This window comes from Carlito syrichta, unplaced genomic scaffold (genome assembly GCF_000164805.1).
Source record: "Carlito syrichta isolate Samal-C Ts95f unplaced genomic scaffold, Tarsius_syrichta-2.0.1 Scaffold312069, whole genome shotgun sequence".
NCBI classification, from domain to species: domain Eukaryota; kingdom Metazoa; phylum Chordata; class Mammalia; order Primates; family Tarsiidae; genus Carlito; species Carlito syrichta.
The window spans coordinates 533,806-554,462 of NW_007256165.1; the positions used below are offsets into that span (position 1 = coordinate 533,806).

General features: G+C 42.4%; 1 protein-coding gene across 2 annotated transcripts in view; it reads right to left on the bottom strand.

Moving 5' to 3' along the window:
* SLC22A23 (solute carrier family 22 member 23) overlaps positions 1–20,657 on the bottom strand; it is a 179,874-nt gene that overhangs the window by 120,614 nt on the left and 38,603 nt on the right. For both annotated transcript variants that reach the window (XM_021718320.1, XM_021718321.1), the window contains one exon: positions 15,582–15,736. In XM_021718320.1, coding sequence (XP_021573995.1) covers positions 15,582–15,651 — 70 coding nt within the window. In that variant the 5' untranslated portion in view covers positions 15,652–15,736. The remainder of the gene's footprint in view (positions 1–15,581; positions 15,737–20,657) is intronic.

Here is a 20,657-nt window from a genome sequence, read left to right on the forward strand (position 1 = left end):
CTGTTAGAATATTTTATAGAAATAAACCCCGCTTTGTTCAAATCCCTGTTGTTCTGGTTTTCAGTGCTTTACAGATGAAGCTATTGCCAACAAATACAGAGTTTGAAGTAGGAGAGCATAAGGTTAATTCGTGTTGTAAGAATACCACCCTGGTTGTAAGTGAAGAACAACTTTTGAGTGGGAAGCAGGAAGATCAGTTAGGAAACCACTGTGATTAATTTTCCAGGCAAGAGATGAAAAGGTTTGCCTCAGGGAGCTGCGGTGGAGATAGAGAGAAATTGAGGAACTTGGAATATAATTTGGAGGAAGAGCTGAGAGGACTTGCTGACCAAAGGAGACAGGAAGAAAGGATGACTCTTGTACATTTTTGCCTTGAGTAACTGCATGGATGACGTCTCTGGGAAGAATGGCTCTGAGGATGTAGAAGGAGGGCTGTTTTGGTCATACGGAATTTGAAATGCCTATCAGACATCTAAGTGTCCATGAGGAAGTTGGATATATGAGTTTGGAACTTGGTGGGAAGGTAAGAGGTGGCGGTATAAACTTGGGAATCTCTGGCATATAGAGATGGTTTAATGCCATGTTTTTTTAGCAGAGCACACATGAAGGCAGTACAGATGGAGAACTGTTGGGAGCCTGAGATCCAACCCTCTGAGGGACCGCAAAGGAAAGAATATAACCAAATGGTCGTGGTGTCATGAAAGCCAGGAAGAGGGAGTAATCAGACTGGGTCAGGCACTGCTGAGAAGTTAAGAGTAGAAAAACTATCGATGCCTTTGGCAGCATCAAAGGCACTCCACGGGAGCAGTGGGGATGACGAAAGACTGAGTAGACCAAGGGCAGGATGGGAAGTGAGGCCCTAGAGATACTGCGTGGAGCTCCTGTTTCTGAGAAGTTTTGCTGTGAGAGGGGAGAAAGGAGGCTACCACATAATTCTCCTTGCTGCCTGAACCGGGCCTAATATCGTAGCCACTAGCTACATGTCGTTACTTAAACCTAAATTAGTTGAAATGAACTAAAGTGACAAATTCAGTTCTTCAGTCACTGTAGCCACATCTCAAGTCATGTGTGCTTAGTAGCTAAGCTACTAAGTGGACAGAGCAGGTAGAGACATCTCCATCATGGCTGGAAGTTCTCTTGGACAGCTCTGGCCTAAACACTCTGCTAAGTTCCTCTTTAGTAATTGTTTATTATGCTTGGTTTGCCTTGCCTGGTAGGATGATATGAGAAAGAATTGGAGATAAAAATAAAAGCAAGTGTTTTCCCATTAGTTTTTTTTTTTCCTCTTATAACTTAGACATGTGAAAACCACTGCTCCCACTTCTTTGCCCAAATTCTTCAGGTTCATGTTTATAAACTGTTTATAATACAACACCTGAAGAGATCAGAGGTCTCCATGACTCTTCAGAGGGTAATTATTCTCAGGTTTTCAATGTTTTTTATTTGGAGTTACCATCACATCCCTTTGTGGGAATGAGATGGTGGTCTTTTAGGCACTAAAGGCTGGGCAGCCTCTCCCTCTGCCCTTTTCTCCTCTCCTGCACTCCACATAGACATCAAGAATGAAAAAGCCAACTGTGCAAACATTTGCTTCCACTGTCACAAGGTGGGAAGGAAAAATGCCAAAAAGGAGAGCTTGGAAAAACAGCAGAAGAGCAATTACCTCCTGAAGAGAACATGAAATAAGACCCTGCAGTGACCCCACAAAGGAAATGGAAAATAAGATTCAACCAGGAACAGGTCAGAGAACACCACTGTGTTTTGGGGTAAGGATTACAAAGGAAAAGAGGGATCTGGGCTCTGTACTGTCCTGGGGCTGCAGCTTGGACTCACCAGGTGGTGCATTCTGTAATTCAATTAAGCCCTTTCAAAAATTGAGATTCCTCTATCGCTGAGTAACTAGATACTCCCCCCAACAACTCCATGCTCAAAGTTCTCACAGTGATTCATACATATGGTTGGTAGGCTCTACACACACAGAACTCAAGAAGCCCAAGTGAAACACAAGAAAACTGAATGAGGGTTCCATAGATGACCATCTTTTCAGTGGCAAAACTGCCAAGAAGAGAAATGGTTCTGGTAAATTTCATTTATGGTAAATACTGATTTGGATGTTAAGTTCTCCATTTAACTTTTCCAGGGATGCCTTCAAAGGGAAAATTATCAGGTTGAACTTGTTCAACTGCATGAACTATGACTGTTTTGTGGCAGCCCAGTGGACAAGAAGGGCAGAGTTACTCCCCAAAACACAAAGCACATAATGTTCTCCCTCACAAAGCTGACAATGGCTCTGTACTGTCCAGAGTAAAGACAAGCTGTGCCAGGCCTCTTCTCCAATCCACCTTTGTATAGTCACATGACAATCCCATGATCCCTGTGGAGAGTCATATCCTGGCTGGCCAGGCCCCCTGGTGAGAAGACCTTAGGTATGACTTGGGAAGGAGCCTCATTCTCAGGACACTGGGGAACAAGGCCAGAGAACCATAGGAGAAGCTGGACCATTAAGACCAGAGGACTGGGGAGCGGGTCTAAGCCACATCATCCACTCAACGATGAAACACAGAAGTGAGTTGGGGAGAGCAGGACTGTGTCCTTCCTTTAAAAGGCCAACTTCATTAGCAGGAAGAGTAACAGGAAATAGGCAATAATGAATGTTTCTAGTCTCAATTATGACCATAAATGAATTAAATGCATATTTAATTATTACTTTAAAATGATACCACAAATCTGTCTTTATCTTCAAGAGACACAGACAGGTTAGCAGAGCTGTCAAGTGGCACCCTATTACAGTGAGTGAGGAGTGTCACAGAGCAGAGGAGAGGTGAAATACGTAAAGTTTGGATATTCTGTGTCAGCAAAGCCTTAATATCATTAGTGCCATATTAAACAGAAAAATTATGTGAAAAGGCATCATGTACACTGGAATTGTTCAAGTCAACATGCCAAAATAGATGAAATATAACTCTGAATCTGTAGCTACGTCTTACAGCTATTTAACCCAGCTAGGATAAATGGGCGATTCAGTCTCAGGAAAAGATCACCGTCCGTCACACGAAAGTCTATATTTAAATTGTGTTGGCTTTGAACTGTTTGTTGTTAATATTTTGGTTTTATGGTTATTTAGAAGTTATAAGAACTAATGCAAATTCTTTATGAGATGTTTATACACATTTAAATGATATTATCATAACATATTTCAAGTCAAAGAAAGAGAGAGTTGTTAGGAAAAAAACAGCGGTTATAAACACAGGCACTAAGGGAGTCATGCAGACTTGGGTTGGAGTTCTGGCTCCTGTAGCTCTTTGTATGTGACCTAGGGCAAATTACCTTCCCTAAATCTCAGGTTTTCCATTTGTTAAAAGGGGATAATAACAGTGCTCACATCATAGAATTATTAGGTGGATTAAATGAAATATTTACATAGCTCTCAGCAGTGCCAAGGTACAGTGTACAAGTTCAATAAATGTTAACTCTCGCTTTAAAGTCATCACTAGCAAATCAGACAAGGTCCAGGGATTAGAGGTCTCAATTTCCTTATCTATACAATGGGGCTATTTGTAAGAGTTACTTTATATGGTTAGTATGAAATTTAAATATATCTTTTATGTGTGTGTTTGTGTATAAGTATGATTTAGCACAGCAGTTAAACTTAGAAAATGCTCAATACATAGCTTATTATTTTTATCAAATCATGATCACCACAACAGCCCCGGCCCCTCTTTTATACTCCTTAATATAAAAACAAAACTCACCTGTAGAGCACCATGCCATATATATGCTGCACACATGCAAAAAGGGGTGAGCCAAAAGGAAAGTCTCAACCCAAGACTCATCGCAGCTACAATATGTCGAACTCTTACACATCAGGGCTGTATATGATTCTTTCTAAAAAGAGGCAAGGGAGCGATACAAGATACCAGACAAAATCATGCTCCAAGCGCCGAGGCGAGCTCAACAGTGATCAAATGACCAAGGATGAAGGCCCTGAGGCCTCTCAGCAAGCATTTCCAGCTAAGTAAGGATAGTTACATGCTCCTGCCCTAATACAAGGAAAGCAGTACTTTTGGCCAAAGAGGATAAATCATATATTTCCCCAGATTTACTCCATTTCAAGAGCTCTTGTTTACACTCGAGGGTCAGGGCTTTACACACTTAGACAATAATGCCACTTTGACAAATCAAATTAATGTGGGGAAGAAACAGAAACTCCAAGTAACACTGGAACTTAGCAAAATTCCTCCCTCTATTTACATAAAACTGATATTGATGGAGAGCTGGGCTGGAACTAAATAGCCCTGAATTCCTCTCCTGCCTTCACCCCAACAATCTGCCTTTGGTTTAGAGGGAGTTCTAAGCCCTTTCCCAGAACTGACACAAAGAAAATAACAAGCAAGACATGCTTTTAAAAGCAATAGGTTAAAAGGGACATAAGCACCTTTCAGCTTTCAAACAAGAGCAGACAGAGCCAACTTTGATTGGACACAAAGTACCCTTTTCTACAAGAATCATCAAAAGTCCACAGAAAGGAAATGAAGAAAAAATAACAGTCTTTAATCAGAGACCTGTAATTTTCTGGTCTCTGTGTTCCATGCAGGCGGTTCAGAGGGCCTTTGAGCCGTTCCACTCACCTGGGCCTCTGAATTGCCCTACTCTGTCATCTGGGAGCTCTTCCCCAGAGCTGAGGCCCTGCAGCCTCTCCTGAAAGCATCCAACCCGGCTTCAACCCTGCCCTGGCTCCTCAGAATCCTTGAGATTAGTTTCTATCAGGGCAGAGGTCATAGCTTTAAAAACAAAGAGCTCCCGATTCTGACTTCATCACTAAAGAATCACCAGAAAGGCCCTTGTTCCAGAGTCTCAGTCAGCAGCAGCTGCAAACATCACAAAAAGAGGACCCGTCTGACCACCACACAGATGAGTGGGACAGGTCGTCATAACCCAGAGAACCTGACGAAACCCCCTCAGCCTCAGCACACCTGGTTCCTGTGGACCTGGCTGCTGGCTTGGGTGGGGGGAAGAGGGGGCTGTTCACCATGTAGAGGAAACACTCTTCAGAAGGCATAGCAAACTCAAAAAACCATATAAAACAAGGCGCTGCCTGTCACTTCACCCCAAACATTTGTGTTCATACATGTTTGCAGACCAGCAGGTGGAAGGTGGCTCCTACACAACTTTTCCCCCAGAAGAGACATTTGAAAATACAATAGAAGCCGGGCTCGGTGGCCCAGCCTGTAATCCCGTGCCTTTGGGAGGCTGAGGTGAATGGACTGCCTGAGCCCATGGGTTCGAGACCCGCCTGGGCAGGCAAGACCTCATCTCTACAATAAAATCAAAAAATTAGCCGGGCGTGGTAGCGCACGCCTGTAATTCCGGCTACTCGGAAGGCTGAGGCGGAAGGATCACCGGAGCCCAGCGGGTTGAGGCTGCAGTGGGCGGCCACTGCACTCCAGTCTGGGCGACAGAGTGAGACTCCAACTCAAAAAAAAAAAAAGAAAAGAAAATACAATAGAAAACAAATTATATGCCAGTTAAAGCAACGCCCCTCTTCAAGCAATCACTTATGCTCACCCTGGAGTACACGTTCTCATACCAGCAATATAGCAAATAGAGCTGCCATCAGCCCCTCCAGAAGAAAGGCAAAGAAATTTATGGTAGAACATGGCAAATGACAGGATGAGGCCAACAGCCGCATCAGGGGTTATGAGTTAGTTTCATGAGTTAATATTTAACAACACAGAGAAAATGTATATAAGCGTTTTCATGACTGAGAACACAGGGAAAGGAAAGCGAGAGCTGTTCTAAAGGCATGTGAGATAAAACTTGAAAATGGCTACCAGTATTCTATTTCTTTAGTGTCTTTTCTTAGTAAGTAACAAAACATTCTGTGAGTGACAGATATTCAAATAGTCTGATGATCTGTCCAGGAGAATTTTTCCTTGAGTTTATTACCCTCTCCTACCAGGAAGTGGTTAAGACTTTAAGAATACAGTATATGGAGCCCTGAAAGGGTGCAATTGGAGAGCTAATTTATCTAGCCGCCCTCTGGAAAAACAGTCATGAAGCAGATTCTCGCCCTCACAGTGCAGAATAATGCCCTGCCCGTGTAGTTATTCTCCTAAGTGGTCCTAAGCTGGTCGGCAGCCCCACGCCAAAGTTTCTCTTTCAATAAAATTCCCAAGTTTGCTGTGAGCCCAGAGGATCCCTCACATGAGCAGGCCCTCATGGAAGAGGAAAGGGTTGATGATCTCAGTGCAGGATTCATGTTTTCAGCGGAATGGTGGCCATCACATCACAACAAGTGCGCAACATGCAAATGCCCACCAGTGTTTCTCTAGAACACTGTGGTTGATGGATGACAACCACATTCATCCTCTCAACTGTCTGCACATATTTCATAGGCGAGGAAACTGACTTAGAGCAGTCAGGTACCTTGTTCATGATCAGAACTGGTGAGTAGGGGGCTTGCTTTACAATTCAATCCAAACCCCAGCATCTTCTCAGCTGCTTACATGTGATGACGCATGTGTGTGTACCCTTGGGTGTGTGGTGAGAAAGAGGGTGGGAAGTGTGGTCAGTCTTCACTCGCTCCCTTTCTAGGCATCATAACAGTACACAGAGAACAAAACGGCATCTGTAACGTAACCTAACTGTACATCTGATTATCCAGTTACTGAGTCATAGGAATATAGTTTAAGGTGACTTCAAAGAAAAATGATCATTACCGACTTGCTTTCCAAGTCAGTTTTTCCACTCAATGATAATGAACAGCTAACATTCTAACATGCACGACAATGGGAATGTATCACTAAATTGCACACACTTAACAATGGTTGAAAAGGTAAATGGTATGTTATGGATATTTTACCACAATAAACAAAAAGTAACTTTCTAAAATACTTGACATAGGACATGACAGTACTCCTCTGAGAGCCCCATGAATGAAACCTGTGCCCGAAATCATTTATACTGCTTTAATCACTAGATGGAATTAAAGTTGCTCTTGCCACAGTTACCTCTGACCTACTGGGAAACCATCGCTGCATGAAAAGGACAAGTTTAAATGTCCTGACTATTGTTGGCCCCTTCCTGGTTGCCTCCCTGGTTGCCAGTCTATTTTGACTTTCCACTGACCACTCAGGTCATTCTTCCCCATCTCCCTCAACTAGTTTTTCTCCCTCACTGGTTTGTTTCTCACTCTACACAGTCCCTGGGTGTGTTCAGCTACTCTGGTAGCCTGCAGCTGCTACCTCTAAGTAAGGACACATAGACCTTGCCCCAGAACATCTGAATAACAAATCACCTACAAAACCAATCCCTTCAGATGCCCTAAGGGCCACCAACTCACCATGTCTGAAACAGAAGTCACCATCTTCCCCTGTCAAACTTGTCAGAGGAAGGGCGTGGTCAGTAGCTTCAAACTGTACAGATTTGGAATCCAGATACCTGGGCTGAATCCCTTGGCCTACCCTTCAGAGAAAAGTCCTAACCTTCTGTGTCCAAGCCGGTCACCTGGCACTCCCCCTCCCTTCTCCCCACTTCAGTCAGCGAGGCTGTGAATGCCTCCTCTTCAGAGCCCTTCCCTGTGGCAGCAGCCTGCACTCAGGCTCTTCTCTTCCCTCACTTGGCTACTGCAATAGCCCCAGCTTTCAGCTTGACCTTGTCCTTGGCCTTTTCACTGCTGCAGCCCAAGTGATCCCTCAAAAACACAGATCTAAAGGTTCTTCTTTCTTGCTTGAGATCCTGCAGCAGCCTGCCACTATCCTAAGGTCAAGGAGATCTTTGTGTGTTGTCCCATCCTCCTCCCCAAGCCTTGCTATTCATGACTCAGGTTCCAGCCAAATCCCATCACTTGGAGTATCCAGAGTGCACTAGGCCCCAGTCAAGCTCTAATCACCCCCAGTACCCAGAGTGCACTAGGCTCCAGCCGAACCCTAATCAACCAACAGTACCCAGAGAGTACTAGGTTCCAGTCAAACCCTAATCATTCAACAGTATCCAGAGTTCACTAGGCTCCACCAAGCCCTAATTACCCATGGTACTCAGATTTCACTGGGCTCCAGTCAAGCCTCTATTGCCTAGAGTACCCAGAATGCACTAGGCTCCAGAGAAACCCTAATCACCAAACAGTACCCAGAATGTACTAAGCTCCAACCAAACCCTAATTGCCCATAGTACTCAGATTCCACTGAGCTACAGTCAAGCCCCTATCACCTACAGTACCCACCCAGAATACACTAGGCTCCAACCAAGACCTAATCACCCACAGTGCCCAGAACACACTAGGCTCCTCCAGCATCTGAGCACCCACCGCAAACAGCAAACACCTATTTTCTCCGATCTCACAAAACTCATAGCTCTGATCTCTTTCTGATGCCTTCAGGTCAATCAGAGCCTGTCCTTCTGTCCCTGCATCTTTGCCCACTAAACTCTGAGTGTCCTGAGGACAGGCCCGTGTGTCTGCCTCTGGGTCCTACACACCTGATAGTGGTCAGGGTTTAATATGTAATTAAGGTGGCAAACTGGTGAACCCCTGGCACCTAGCAGGTCCTCATGTATGCAAAGCAAATGAGCAAAGGAGAAAGTAGTCTTACGCTTCCATGCGGTCACCCCAAACCAAAGCTTAAACTATTTGAAGCAGAGCTTATTTGACATGATGCACTGATTTGAGAAACCAAGTTGAAGACAACAAAGTTCCATGGCTGTGTACCATTTGATTTATATTTCTCTCTCTGCTCTCAGCCAAGCTTCTGTCTTTTCACTAACAGTGAGTCTTGGCAAACTAGTAATGGTTTTTGCCTCCCACCAGGTATGTTTGGATATTTCCAAGGAGCCTGGTGTTCTTTACTTGCTTTCAAGATGACTGATTTATTTCCTTTTTATATATTTTTTTCAAGAGCAAATAAACAAAACAAGATCAGCCCAATATTGCTCTCTTACATTCCTGAACCCTCTTTTCTAACAAGTCCAGCTTTTAGCTTCAGGTCCATTCTGTCTTTCCAGGTGTGAAAGGAAAATCCCAGGGAGTGTAATAGGATTCCAGTAGGCAAACATGTGGTAAGAGAGGAGAATTGAGTGAGCAAGAAAGAGTTTCCCAGCCAAGGGCAAGGCTGTTGACATGAGGGCAGGGTCTGGAACCCTGGGGAATGGGAAGCTGTTAACCATTAACCCTACCCTATCAGCTCATCTCTTTGCAGATCACCTTTGTAGACACTTGCTGCAGCAACCACACCACACAGAGCAAGGCTGGAAGTCCCACAACTCTAGTTATTGGTGTGGACATGAGAAGGGCACATGTAGGGGAGCAAGCACCTCTGTTTCACAACCTCCACCCCAAGAAATCTTCAACATTGAAGGAGGCTGATGGATGAGCTAAGAATTCAAAAGCTATAGAATTCTAAACTGGAAGGTACGATGGGGCTCAGCAGCTTTCTGTCTGTTTTGTATTCTATCCATTTTCTCCATAAATTGTTCCAGGAAGACACAGGAACACTGAAAAATCCATCCCCTTACATTACAGAGGGGTATATAGAAGTTCAGAGGGATTAAGCAATCTGCCACAGTCACAGTCAATCAAATGTAGAGCCCACATAACAGCTCGAGTCTCCTGATTCCCACATCTTTCCACTTCCCCTTTGGGAGTAAGGACCAGTTTTGTTTCTAACAAAGCACACGGGCACCACTAAAATTCAAGTCTGGGAAAAATCTAGTCCATAAGGATATGCACAGTTTCAGAACATCCTTCACTGTGTGGTAAAGGCATCCACATACTCTAATTTTAAAACACTCAGATTTCTCTAAATATTTGCTATGTTTTCCCTCTGTTTTGAAATAGGCCTATCTTTACCAAATTCCAAACACTCAAAGAAATATGCACCTTGAAGCCTACCTATACATTTAGGCAATATCTGCATGTTTGCTTGCACTAACTTCTGAATCGAAGACGAGGTGAATGGATCTCAGTGATGCCACTGGCCACTTATTCTTTCTCTGTTCTCATATTTCTATTTTTAACATGTAGATGACACACTATATCCATACATGTGGGAGAAACATTTGCATTTTTTTCAGAGAAAAGTCTATATAAAGAAAAGTCCAAGTTTTGGTTAACACATGGGTAGGGAAAGAAAGGTCTGAATAATTTTTATAGGAAGGATTGGTCAAACTCTAAAAATAAAAAATTAGTCCTTGGTGGCAAGTTGTGGCTGCCTGTTGGATGACTAATGCCCTTCAGTCTCAGACCCCTGAGCGGCAGCCCTAACTGGCCACCATAGCATTTCCATCTTCTCAGGGATTAGAACATGCTCACCAGGTGTTTCTGTTCTCATTTGCTATCCCATGGTGAGGCCCGAAGCTCTGACTGCTCAGGGGAACAAAGGGAAGATAAGTGGGTATGGAACAAATGCCCCATTACTTTTTTGCTTATAAATTTACTTATTTGCTTTTCACAGTTTGCCTGCAGTGCTAGTAATGTGTTTCCAGTGAAGAATAGAGAGAACTCAATTTGCTCTGATCTCCCAGTCATATCTTTTTCAACCTGGATAAACCCCAAATTCACTTGAGGCTTAAAAAAATAAAATAAAATAAAATAAATTGTCAGATGCTGTTGGTAAACTCTGACTCATTTCCTTGGTGGAAAAAGCCCTGTCAGTACAGCTGGTCCCACCAAGAGAACAGCTTTCCACCCTGAGAGCTTGCTGCTATTGGGAAGGCCCAGGTATCTGAAGATGGATAAGCAGGTGGAGAGAGACCAACCAAGTACATATTCACAAGAAACTTTTCCTTCTCCCAAACGCAATGCAAATATTTGCTTCCCAGAAGTCAACCACAAATTAGTTGAGATCACTCCCACTTGACATCAGCAAACTCCATTCTGTTCATTCCACAATTCAATAATCTCCACTCTCTTCATTCCACAGTTCAACAGTATCCATTCTCTTCATTCCATACTTTGATAACTCACTACGTGGAGTCATTTGGTTCAGTCAATTTTTTTTTACATGTATAGTATTGATGCTTAATGATCCTGGTGACTAAAATATGTTGCAAGGAATATTAGTTCAGAGAAACACCAAAGTATAAAAATATATGGGATAGTGAGAAAGAAAAAGCCATCCTATACCAGCACATTAGAAGTTACTTAACCACTTCTGTGAGTGTCTAAAACCATTAGTGTCATGTGATAGAGAAAACAGCATCCCGCCCAGAACAAACTCAATATTTCTCTAAATCTATTTGCCAGTTAAGTCAAGAGCTGGCTCCTAGTTTTGCAAAGCAATCAGTAACTTAGTCAGCTATGAAATTTCTGGCTGCTTCTTGATATAAGGTCTATTCAATTATTCAGAATTCTGGGTTTAAGGAGAGTTATTATAAGAGCATCTTTGAGAGAATTTTCCAAGAAAATTGTTCATTGTTGTTAGGAAAAACAAAGTTATATTCATTTGCCCACAGTAAGTAACGTCTGGTCTCTGTCAGCAAAGGGTATTTTTTATTATTTCAAACTGGGAAGGTATAGTTAGGGAAGATTGTTAGAGATAAGGAGGGAAAAGGAAAAGATCAAGTGAGGAAAGAAACTAAAGAAAGCATTTATGTTAAAATATATATTTCTACAGGACTTGCTACATTCAACAAAAAAACACTTTCGAAAGCAATAATCTCTCATGGGTTTCATTTGAAAAAAGACATACCTTTAACACTGTATCACCTTGTCTGTAATATTGAGAATTTTGGTTGGAAAAGGATTCATATCCCCACTTGTCTGCTTATACTAAGAAGTGACTATTTCTTCAGTCTTTGACAAGACTTTATGAACAAATAGAGAAATATGATCTACTGCTTTTCTTGGTCTGTGGCCCTTGATTAGCTGAGTCCATTTTACTATTGTGTGTGTGTATTCACGTGTGTTCACGTGTGTGTGTATGTGTGTGTGTGTTTGTATGTGTCCAGAGGTAAAAAATAAAATTATGCCACTGTTATAGCCCAAGTGCATTTAACTATTTTAGTGTCTCAAGATAGTTTCAGAGGCCAATACTATCCTCTGCATAAACCCATTCAGCTAGGTTTGCCTTCTTTTGCTCTTGCCAATGTGCATTTTGCTTCCATGTAAAGACTCCTTGGGAAGATGCCAGTAATCTCTAATTTATGTCCTAATTACACAACCACTTCTCTCCTTGGTAACTTGAAGAAAACAAAAAATGTAAAGTGTAGAGTATTTAACCAGAATGCAGTTCAGAAAAAAACCAAATCAGGAAAAAAAACCAAATCCTTAAGCAGCCTTGCAAATAAAGCAGGAAACATTCCCAAGTCAGCAGCATTTCTCAAAACAGAGTCCACCTTCATGGCAAGCTACACAAGAAACTAAAACTGCACAAATCATTACTTTCCTTACTTTCATTGCCAAGCACCTGCAAGACTAAAAAAAGAATGCTATCCAGATCTGTTCTGAGAAAGCACAGGCCCTCCCAGCAGATGCATTAAGTTAGATAAATACCTTAAAGTTAAAGGAGAAGAATTTGGGACCATTAAAAATATAACCTCTAAATAATCAATGTCCAAAAGCTTTAAATTTCTTTTTAGAATCAAGAAGTACGTCAACCCTTTGACCTAGCTTACCAATAATCTTCTTCAAGCAAAACAAATTTGCAGGCATCACTTCAGCACACATACAACTTGTGTATAAAACACCAACAAGCCCATTAATTTGGATACCCTGCTTTATTGACTGGGTGTTCCTCTCTTAACTTCGTCATCAGACTTCTCCCCAGACTTTCACGCATGCAGCAATATGGGCCATCCTACCCATATCTTTCCTCAAACCCATCTGCCCGTTATGACTTTTGTTTCCTTTTTTTGATTCTCCCTTGCCAAGTGTGGCTCTTCTGCCATCTCTCAGTAAAATCTTCCTCATTTTCATTTTTTAAATATTATCTCAACAAACTCTGAGTCATCATTCACATCCTTTTGCTTTATTTTAGTTGTGCTACCCCAAATACTTCATTGGGTCAAACAGTGGGTCACTTTGTTGAAAATGCAATGGCATTTTCATTGCAATAGCATTTGTCCTGTTGTTTGATTTGTAGTCACAATCAAAGAAAACATGACCATGCATTTATACCTCGTTTTATTGCAGAAAAACTCTAAGCCTGCTTACACAAGTCCGTACAACAAAATAACACAAATTATGGAGATAGATAGAAAAATAGGACAGAGGAGAAATTGAAATGGGAGAGTTAAGATGTCTGAATTTCAGGCTCATGTTGTCAGGTCCACACATGAATCACTCACATCAGTGGTTGAAAGGTTATGGCTCACTGGTCAAATCTGGTCCATTACCTGTTTTTGTAAATAAAGTTTTATTGGAACACAGCCACACCTATTCATTTACATATTATTTACAACTGCTTCCATACTACAATGACAGAGTTGAGCAGCTGCAAAAAGGATCATATAGCCTGCAAATCCTACAATATTTACTACCTGATCCTTTATAGAAAAAGTTGGCAAATGTCTGGGTTATGCGATTCCGGGCCTAGGAGACAAAAGCAAAGCAATCTCCTAATATAAGCACCGTTTTTGTATAGTTCAGAAGTGGAAGAGAAGTTTCTCCTATAACAAGCTCACTATGTAATCTAATTTTTAAAATCTTCACCCATTTAAAAAAAATTTTACAGTAAATACAATAGATTTCCTAGGGCCAGAGGCATGATGTCACAATGCACATCAGTAAAATAACTCTACATGAAGCTGAAACAATGCCTTTCAGGAACAGTTCATTCCTGGTCTGGGCTAATTAAGGACAATCTTTCCAGATGGCAAATGCCAGCTACATGTGCAGCCCTTTCCTATCCTCCTTCTTTAACACTGGCAGATGTGGCAAATGGATCAAGGTGTTCTCTTTTACTGAGCCCCAAGTGTCCTCAGAAGTTTTCTACTAGTTCTCTGGCAGCCTCAACCAATCATCAGCAGTTGGCATGCAAGAAGAAATCAACATGCTGTCTTTGTGGTAAGGCGATTTTCCAGGAACATCACCTTGCCTGGGGGTGGTAAGACTGAGGTCATGCTCTTTACAGAGCTCCTGAAGCACTGTTATTCTATTTTGTCAGAGTACACAGATGTCCCCCTCAATAGCCATCCACATGGAAGGACTGAATTGCAGTCCTCCTGTGGGAACTGGAGCCTGGCAAGGATAGCTGCCTGGCGGGAAGCCCCCAGCATACCTACACACATATGGGCCAGGGGATGCCTGCAAGCAGGGTCAGGAGTCTCCTCCAGAAGAGAGGTTAGGCCTGCTCCTCTGCATGGAACAGCAGGGGTTAGGGCCACATAGGACAGCACAGCATTCTGTCTGGGAACGTTCACACCTAGTACCCATGCAATTTGTTCAAAGAAACTAAGTCCCCAACACGTACCACCTAGACCCACCCATCTTGTTATACATATATTCCTCAAGAACTCCCCAAGTGACAAGGTTTCTAAAATAAATGCAAATACACTGGAAAATGTGATTTCTAAGAAACTACAATTAAATATTGGAAAATGATAAAACAACTGACTATGGATTTAGAAGAACATACTGTAAACCTTTTACTATACCTATTCCTTCCTTATGACTATAAAACTATGTCATGAATTGATTACATTTCTAGTGAAACAAAAATGTTAGCTGTCTTTAAAAGGTCTTAAGTATGCAAACTTAAGAGAATTAGAACTATTATTATGTTATCACACTGGAACTTGCCACAAACTACACTTGACTCCTATCCATGTTGTCAAAGGGAGAGAAAAAGACAAAATATCACCAATCATCTTACAGTTTTCCAACATATTTTTCCACAAGGTGATCAAAAAAGTACAAAACCAGTAGAAGTAAAACACCCATGCCTTAAACTCTTCCTTATCCTTATGGGTTTGGGGCTGAACTATAGAAAAAACCAACTACTAGTAAGTAAAACATAACCATGTTGACAGCAGACTTAAACAAATGTGATAGGTCAGTGGAAAACATATTTTTTTAATCCTAAAAGGAGCAAATACTTTCCATTTACTCTTCCACTAACAATGCTTAGGGTTCAGTTCCAGACCTCTTAAGGTCACATCTGGGCACATGAGAATGTGGAAAACTGAGACTCTGTGTGGCCTTAAAGGAAAAAAAAGCAGAAGGAAAACTCTTGAAGAGTCAGTACAAACACACAAGTCACAGGTACTTGGCATGCTCCCCTGGAAACAAGCACAGATATACCCAATTATACACTGAATGGACGTGCACAGAACATCAATAAAGAACATTCTGGAGGGAAACAAAAGCAGCTGTGTATCAGCTATGGGCTGATCACCACTTCTCCAGACAATCATGCAAGCTTCTGTGCCCTTTGATTTGCACTGAGCCCAAGTTGGACACCAGGATCAAGTGAATGGAGCACCACATCATCTGAAAAGACACTTTCACAATATCGAAGGTCTTTAAAGTTGTGCTTCCAAAAGACTGCCATCCCAAATGACCAGAATGCATGGTACCTCTGCCAGAACCTTGCAGGCAACAACACTTGTGCTAGTTTTTTTTCAAGACAGTTATTAAGGTTCCTACTTACGTAATGCATACAAAGTGAGAATTATTCCAGCCAGGCAAAATCCTTCAAAGAACCTGAGTGTGCTGAACATTGTCACATTCACTGACAGTGCCACAGTCAGTCCAAAGATCAGAATGAAGATGATGGAAAATAACAGCACAGGCCGCCGGCCAACCCTGCATGTGAAGAAGGAAAAGGTTAGGAATTATTGTGAAACATGGTAGTGATGCTAGATGCTGAAACCCAGTATCCAGCAGCTAGTGTGCTAGACTAAAAGTCTTTATACCATCTAGACCCACTTCACTAGGTCACAGAATACCAGGGTAGAAGGCCCTTGGGAAGGTTCAGCCCAATCCCTAAATTCTGGAGATAAGGGAGCAGAGATCAATCGGTTACTGGGTAAGAGAATTGAAACATGAACCCAATTCCTGTTGCTGAGTCTATTTCTGAGTGTATAAGGAAATAAATCAAGGCAAGAGGAACAAAATCAATAATAACTCCCCAAACATGAACCTTGACACACTCGGCATAAAATGTCTTGAGAAACCACTGACCTTTGGATTGAAAATTAACATGGGCACTAAGCAAAGTGACTTTATTTGCTTTCTCTAGGTTGTTTACTAAGTCAGGTACCTGATGCTACACGCAGCCTGTCAGAGCCAGGGCCAAGCCATCTATCTGCCAATTTGTTTCAGATACACAATGAGAAGTAATTTTAAGGGATCATATGCTAAGCTAAGATGGTGTGAGCTTTAAATACCTAGTGTGGACCAGATAGTGAGCTAATAGTGCTGTCCCTGGGCAGCGAGGGCCTGGAGGGAGTCCTCCTGGTAAGGAAGGCACAGGCATGCTAAATTCAGGCGTTAGGAAGCTGGCTGGTGCCAGGTTGGTGACCACTAGGGGGCGACGTGCTGCTGGGGGTGGCTGGGAGGACAGTAGGGGGTGGTCCTTGGGAATGAAAAACTCACCAATTCTCCATCCCTCCATGCTAACTTTCCACCTTTCTCCTCCTTAACTCATTAGAAATAAAACTGCAACAACAGCTTTCCATTAAACAAACCCCGCTTGGTCTAGAAGTATAACTCACAGAGAAACTGGGACAGAGTGGATGCCATTTGCCAAAACAAAAAAAGGGGGTAAAAATCCAGACCTAGTACCTCAAACACCACAAAGGGTCACTGAATGACTTGAACAGTCCTAGACTGTTCAATATAAGGCATCTACATACAAGTCAAATGCCCAGAAAAGGCAAATATAAAGAAATAGAAAGTGGATTCATGGCTGCACAGGGTTGGGGATGAGACGGGGAGTGACTGCAAATGGTTACACTTCCTTCATCCTTTGAGGGTGATAAGAATGCTTCAGAGTGTGGGGATGGATGGAGAATTCTGTCAATATACTAAAACTCACTGAATCGTGTGCTTAAAATGGGTGAGTTTTATGGTATGCAAATTATCTGTCAATAAAGCAGTTAAAAAAAAAAAAGTGGGCATGCGCCTACCATATGAAGGGGTGGATATAATTTATGAAAATCTAGGGAAAGGAAAAACAAGACAGAATTTCATCAGAACTTTTTAAAGTTCTAACTATCCCCATCAGTCGCTTCAGTTTGGTAAAATGAGGCCAAGGCTAGGAGCTCAATACCAACGTAAGGCAAGTGTCTCATCTGGAGATTTTCGCCATTATTTTCCTTAACCAATGCTGGGGTCAGGCAGTCCTTACTAGGAAACATTGCCAGATGATTTTATCCAAACCCAACTCACAGAAATAATTTAAAATATGACTTAGTCATCCTCCTAAAATGAAGGAAAACAAAATCTGACGTATCCACCATTTTTATTTCCCTTTACATCCCTCATCTGGAAAATGGGGATAAGCATCCCACTTTGTGGAGCATTGGATGATGGGCACAAACCCAATGCCAGCACAAAGCAAACAGTTAAATACTTTAGCTCTCATTCTTTCCTGCATTTCTACATTCCTGATAACTATCAACATGGTCTGCCCTGTTTTGATACTTTAGAAAAAATACTCGACTTTTTTAATCTCGTAGAAGCATTCTAAGTCTCTCCCTCTCAAATGTTTCTAAAATCAGTAAGTGGAATTTTTCAGTAGGGACAAAGGGCAAACATGGTCTTTGAAGTCAGATTGTGCTGATTTTGGTCACCACTTCTGAATGATGTAACCCTGGGAAAGGCCATGCTTATTTAAATAAGCCTTGTGGTCCCGTCAGTCCAGCCAGTCAATGCCTACCTGATAGGGCTTTCTATAGGTATGGACATCAGCAAGTGAGTCAACAAGTGCTGAACAGTTAGTTGCAAGCATGGGAGTTTCAGTATGAACTGGCTCTCTTAGAGATGACTGAGAAAGCCACATCTCTCAGTCTATAATGCAGAGGATTTTATCACTTAGGATCTGTGGTGGGTAGAATAATGGCCCTTAAAGATGTCCATGTCCTAATCCTCAGAACCTGTTAATATTTTACCTTTCATGGCAAAAATAATTCTGCAGAGCGATTAAGCTTAAAGACCTCAAGATGAGGTGATTTTCCAGGTTGGTCCAAGCTAATGACAGGGAGAACTCCCCCCAGCTGCAGGGAACCAGAGAGATAGTAGTATGAGAAGGACTTAACACCATTGGTGGCTCTGAAGATGATGGAAGGGGCCAAGAGCCATGGATGCTGGTGGCCGCCAGAAGCTAGAAAAAGCAAATTGTCTCCTGGAGGCTCAGGAAATGGATACAGCCCTGCTTACACACTGATTTTAGCCCAGTGAGACCCTTATTGGACTACTGAACTACAGAACTGTAAGATCATTAATTCGTGTTTCAGAACCCACCAAGCATTCAGTAGCTTGTTACAGCAGCCACCGAGAACTGATTCAGGGCCTTGACAGGAGACAGAAGTCCCACTTAAATGAAATGACTGGAGGAGATTTTAATAATGGGATTATCTACAAAAGAGTGAGCAAACTGACAGAACCCACAAGGGACACTGTGTAACCCTGCAGCTCTTAACAGCAGGGAGTGTGGGGGAAGCACTGTCCTGGGCCCCAGAGAGAGAGGCGCTGGGGAAGGCACGGACAGCAGGCAGCTGGCCCTTCTGGCCCTGCAGTGGCCACGCTGGGCAGACAAATGCCTGACCTTAGTCTCCTCCTCCAGAGGATCTGCGGCTGGTGCTCCTGCTGGCCAGGAGTGGGAGGGCAAGGGGTCCTCTGGTGCAGCCCAGAAGGGCAGCTTCCCGGGGGGTACTGGGGACAGACAGAAAAAGCTGCTACTGTGACAAATGAGGCAGGGAAGGAGGGTGCCCACAGAGCCATTGGCCGGCCGGCCCTCCCATACATCCTAACTAAGAATTCTATAACAATCTCCAATGCATATTAGTACACAAAATGTGGCATTAAAACCAGTAACTTTTCAAAGGAAGAAATGTCCTATTTAAATGTGATTATGTGCTGACGGCAGTCTTAGAGAGCTGACTGTAGGATTTGATCAACTTCCCCATGCAGCCATGAAATGGGGCCCACAGCTGTGAAATCTGGAGTTCCCTTTCAGTGGGTCTATTTCCTTTTAAGCAAGGCTCAAGAAGGGAGCCAAATGCCAACAAACAGAGTTGGAAAACACCAAACTTTCAAACTGACACGGAGGCCTACTCCAAAATGTTCAGAAAGCCACCCCATTTAGCAGAACAGACTATCCTGACTCCCAAGGCAGTCCCCAACCTTGCCCATTTGGCAAGGAGCCTCAGAAAAGTGACTTCAGAAAAGTGGGTTTCCAGTGTCCGATTTCTGTTTACTAGCAGAGCAAGACCTAAACTCTTTTGATTTTTGTTCCTGGGTCTGGTATATGATCAGGGAGGCTCTGGGTCTGGTATGTGATATACCATGTGTATGTGCAAAAATAAGAAGTCAAGCACACACACATACACACACACACGTACGTCTAAACAATTTAAACCTTCACAGATTAATTCATTAATATAAGTCTATATTTACTTTCCTATTGAATTATTTATTAACTAAGGACACTAAAACCCCAGTTGGGTCTGCATTTTTTAGAAAGAAGGTGGCATGGATTCTATATCTTCCTAACGTACTTCAATGCAGATTTCTGGGAAACAGTATCTTTTAGATCAATATAACACATGCTGAAAACCTATGAACTCAAGTATTTGGTTCTAAAAAAAACCCATGTCCCCATAACCCCAACTCTACCAAAAACGTCCCCCAGGGGACCCCCATATAGATCTCCATAGGTCACTGACTACTGCTCTGGTCACAGAGAACATGATATGAAGCATTTACAAATGATGATGAAGCAGATTCCAAGCACAGAGGAAATTATTTGGTAAGTCAGTGCAAGGAATTCCCAAATAAATGCTTGCTTTTGAAAGAAATTTTCCGCAACTTTGAAGTGGCCTCAGAACCTTCCGCTGCTGTCCCCTCACCCCTGGCTCTTGTCTTGGCCAGTGTTCTCAGCTAAGCAGGATACAGAGGGCATCATGAGGACCTACAGAGATTGTTCCCTGTCACTCTTGGCCCTTATTATGTCATCGAACCCCAGATGTCCTGATCCACCTAAATAAATAAATAAAGTCTTTACAGATAAAACAATGTAAGATGTCCCGAGTCACCTAAATAAATACACAAACAAACAAATAAATAAATAAATTATTTGCAGATAAAACAATTAAGTGAGGGAAATAGTTATACCATGCCTGTTTCCTTAGCAGGCTCATTACTTGAAAAACCTGTCAACATTGTGCAATTGCCTCCCTGCTTAGACAGTTGCCGCTGCTGCCCTTGTGACCACAGAATGCCTTAAATAAAGCTGTTGCAGCACTCTGGTGGAAAGGCAGACTCTGGAGCCATGTGGTTGAGTTTCAAGTCCTGACTCTCCAACTTAATGCTGAGTGAACGTGGGGATCTGACTTAAACCTGTGTGCTTTGGTTTTCAACTATAAAACAGAGGTAATAATAGCATCTACCTATTAGGGATATCGTGAGATTTTAAAGTCCAGAAATACTTAGCACAGTGCCTGCTACACAGCAGTAGTTCAACAAGTGTTAGCTGGATGTCATCATCATTATTGTCATTAAT